Source organism: Fulmarus glacialis, unplaced genomic scaffold (assembly GCF_000690835.1).
Source record: "Fulmarus glacialis isolate BGI_N327 unplaced genomic scaffold, ASM69083v1 scaffold38900, whole genome shotgun sequence".
Classification (NCBI taxonomy): Eukaryota; Metazoa; Chordata; class Aves; order Procellariiformes; family Procellariidae; genus Fulmarus; species Fulmarus glacialis.
In genome coordinates this window covers 1093-5237 of record NW_009186515.1, presented here as the reverse complement: position 1 = coordinate 5237, position 4145 = coordinate 1093, and the positions used below count along the sequence as shown (strand labels likewise).

General features: G+C 53.5%; 1 protein-coding gene across 1 annotated transcript in view; it reads right to left on the bottom strand.

Annotated features, from left to right (window-relative positions):
* Nucleotides 1-3630: 3630 nt before the first annotated feature.
* Nucleotides 3631-4145, bottom strand: part of LOC104084299 (serine/threonine-protein kinase SBK1-like) — a 780-nt gene continuing 265 nt past the window's right edge. The window contains exon 2 of the mRNA XM_009588075.1: nucleotides 3631-4136. Coding sequence (XP_009586370.1) covers nucleotides 3631-4136 — 506 coding nt within the window. The remainder of the gene's footprint in view (nucleotides 4137-4145) is intronic.

The window sequence follows — 4145 nt, the reverse complement described above, 5'->3', positions numbered from 1 at the left end:
GCCAGGTTAAACCACGACAGTGATGAATATTTTAATAAATATTTAAATTTTTTAAAAACCATTCCTGATGGTCATTGAAGATATGCAGTTTCTTCGCTTTAAATTCAGGGTGGGTTGACAGCTGAGTTGAAAGGAGTTTTTCAAAATCTGAAAACCTCTAGCACGACTGTCAAAGCAGAGTTGGTTTCAATGCAACAAGCAGTCATTTCCTGTAACGTGATCCTAAAGTCCTGAACTGCCAGATCCTTTGCATAATTTTAGGATTTTGCAGTAACCTGCTATGATTCTCTGTAAAAATCTCCAGCTTATAGGAAGCATTAAGCTATTTTTTCTCCACCACTGACATCATCATTTGAGGAGGAAGGCAGCTGAGGAGAAATACTAATTAATCAAAAATAATCAGGAGAAATTGTATTAAATCACTGGCCCTGACAGTAACCTATATTTTATATCACTGAATAAATTCTGGGCATTAAAAACATGGCTCTGCAACCCTGGATCTGCCCACAATGGCAAACCTTGCAAGTAATTTCCATTTCTCAGAAAAGCAGAGTTTAAAAAAAAAAAAAAAAACAACAGAAAAAAAACCCAGAAGAAGCCAAAAACCAGTTTTGACTGTTTGTCACTGGGTTTTGAGCAGTCCCCAGGAGGGGTCCCTGGTGGTGACGTCAATAGATCTGGGATTTCTGCAACATCTCTGAGTGCAAACCCCTCGGTTTTGGTAGGTTTTAAGGAATGCAGAGATGAGGGTTTTTTAATCTCCCAAAACCTGGAAACCGGTGGTCTGTCCTAAGCATTTCCCCCTGTATCTGGTCTTCCAGCTGTGAAGTGCCACACCAGCTTCAGACCAAGGCAGGTGATGCAAGGTTGACCTACACAAGACTTGTAGGTCAATACAAGCCATGGATGGGCCCCTGAGACCCTCCCAGAGCCCGCTGGGAGCTCTGTTGACTACAGCAGCAGTTGAGATGCTTTGTTCTCATGTTGCTCCGTGCCTGCCCCAACAATGCCAAGAGCCTGAGAGTTGCAACTCTCCACCAGTGCCACTGTCTCCCAATGTGGCCTTCCTGTCTTTCCCATGAAAGTCCATCCCGAAAGAGAAATTAAGAGCAATCCTGTTCTTCAGCAGAGCCCACAAGTTAAGCCTCCAATGTGCTCTAATGTCTTCTATCCAAATTAGCTCCTGTCTGGGAAGGAGGAGGATAGAGGTGATGTGGTGATGCTTCGGCTTGGTTTGGGGGCCACCCCTCAACAGCGCTCTTGGGGTTTGCTTTTGGTGCATCTGTTGGATACACCCAGATGCAATGCATTTGATTGGGTACGTGCCCATACACATTATTTCTGGAGATCTCATAAACCATTCTGCCAGCCACTGGCCTGGGGTTTTTGCAGCACGTCCCCCCACAGCCCCCTTAACTGTGATGCTGGGGGCTGGAGATGGGAGGGTTTGCCTGTTAAGGAGAAGCCAAATCCTGCATATCTGGGGACCCCGAGAGATTTCTCCTTCCCAGTATTCTAGATATAAGATTGGTGGACTCAGACCAGGAGGTTTCTCCCATCCTGGCCCCATAGATGCAGCCGATGTTTTTACCGTTGCAGGTCCAGCCGCGCTGCTTCATAGCTGGTAACAGGGGGCTGTTGCAAGGTTGCACTCCTCCATAAAGTCCCTGAGACCCTCCTTTAAATCATCCAGGGAGCTTGGCTGTCCCTCGCATGATGTCCCCTTTGCCTTTCAGCCAGAAGCATCTCTGGACCACCCTGTCTGGTTTTACTAGCCCAGCTCTCCCCAGCCACTGGGAAGCTTGAGTGAGGGCTAGACCCATATATTTGTGTGGACAGCAAATTGACCCGTCCTGCAAACGTGTTCATGAGCTGCTTATCGCAAACGTTACCCAATCCATTTCCATGGAGCATTATTTTCTTTGGAGTAAGCTCCATGGCATGCATGCTGGTGCTGTGCTGGGGAGGTTTTTCTCTCCTGGAAAATTGTGTGGCTCAGGAGAAATTCAGGACGCCCAGGATTCCTCCAGGATGGGGAAGTTTTCCACCCCCAGCTACGGGGAGCACCACCATCCAGTCCTGCATCACCACCCCTGGGTTGAGCATCCCCAGGCTGCAATTCAGGGGGGCAGCTACAAAGGAAAAGCCTCTGTGTTGCTGAAGGCAGGCATTCGGCGAGCCTGCCAGCTGCCCATGTGCCCTCTCCTCTCTGGAGACTTCCCACCATCATGGAGGGGTGGGGGGGTCGGACCCCCTTTGCTCAGAGCCTGCCTGCCCCGAGAAGGAGAAAAAGCAAGATTTAGGGCTCAAGCAGCAGCTTCATGGGAAAACACAGTTTAAAAAAAAGGCAAAAGAACAGAGAATTTTTTTATTAACCTTCAGCATCTCAGCTAATTTTCCCCCTCCCCTTCCACTTTGCACCAGGGTTGGTTGTGCAGGAGATGGATCCTCTGCAGATGGCAGAGCACAGTGTCCCCCAGCCTGTTGGGGATCCCCGGGAAGGGGTGGGCACAGGTTCCCCAGGCAGAGCATGGAGGGGTCCCAGGCAGAAGCTCCAGGAACCCTGTGTCCCAAAACAGAGGTGCAGACTGCTCGAAGGGGTGCAGGACAGCTCGCAGGCAGGCAGAGCCCTGCCCATGGGTGCTGTGGTACCAAGGTTAGGTGCCAAAGTTTGCGGGACCCCACTGCTCCCCTCCCGGCTGCCAGCAGCCCCAGTGAGAAAGCCAGCGGGGACCAGATGGCTGGTTGAGCCTGGGCAGGTGTTTGTCCAGCCTCCAAACCATGAGCTAACCCCACAAACTCCCCTCTGGAGTCTGTCCAGTCCCTCCCTTGCTGGAGATGGAGAATATTTGCAGCCCTTGAAGCCAATTTTCTTGTGTCCCCTCCTGCACACCCAGAGCCATCCCAATTTGCTCTCTCGCTGTGTCTCTTTACCCTTTTGCACTATCAGCCGACCCACAACCAGCCCTTTACGGTGCAAATCACCCTGAGCATTGCATTGCTCAGACAGAGCCAGATCTCAGGTTTGTCTGGTTTTAACTCAAGTCCTAGAGATCCACCTGGCAGCTCCTCCCAGCCCTATCACACCCCAGTTCAGCTGCATGCTTTGAGGTCTTACATTCGTTTCCCCAGCTCCTTAACCCCCAGGAGGCTGTTTAGCATCTTCCCTAATTAACAGCAGCCATGACAACCTCCTTATCCCTAAGGTGCAGGAAGGAGGTCAAGGTCAGACGCGTTTCTGGGTTCCTCTGCTGAGCAGTTTCACCATCTGTCTCTGCCAAGGTCTTGCATCAACCTTAACAGGTTTAATTTTTAATTAATTGCTCTCCTTCTGTTTCTGTCTGTCATCCCGGGCTGCTTCTGCCCTGGGTTTCCCTTGTGCATCTCAGAGCTGTGCAACGGCTGCTTGAATGGACTGTTGTCACCACCGCCAAGTGACATTGCTTTGCAAGGGTGCCAGACATCCAGCTGCAGGGCTGGGGTCTCCAGGTGCTGCCCGAGGCACTGCTCCTCCTTCCCATGCTTGCAGCCCATTTCTAGCCCCGCAAGCCTTGGGCATCGGACGGGGAGCCCAGGCCCCTGGGGAGTGCCCACTGTGACACCAGCCCCTGGATTGAGGGGAGGTGCTGGCTACCGGCACGAGGCCAGTGCATTAGCGGGGGGCATGGGAACCCCGTCTCCCCCACCAGCAGCATCGCATCCCCTGGTGCCCCCCAGGCTCTCCCTCATGCCGCTGATAAGGGGGGACTGGGAGCTCCTTGGTGCCGGGTCTCCAGTGCTGGGGGCCATCACCCAGGGCAGGGACAGGTATTTCTGCACCTCAATGGCCGGGCTCCGGCGGTCAGGGTCCAGCGTCAGCAAGCGCCGGAGCATCTCCAGCGCCCCAGAGCCGAAGCCTTGCCAGGATGCAGGCACCCCCCGCCCCGCCCCGCCACCCTGCCAGGCGCTGAAGTCCTCAAACTGGGGGTCGGAGCTGGTGGCCACAGCCCAGGGGAAGCAGCCAGTGCAGAGGCAGAAGAGCAGGACGGCGAAGGCCCAGACGTCCAGGCTGGAGTCCAGCTCCAGCGTGTCGGAGCCCTGGAGCAGGCAGAGCTCTGGCGGGGCGTAAGGCAGGGGGCCCGCCATGGCACCCACCGCTGAGCCCC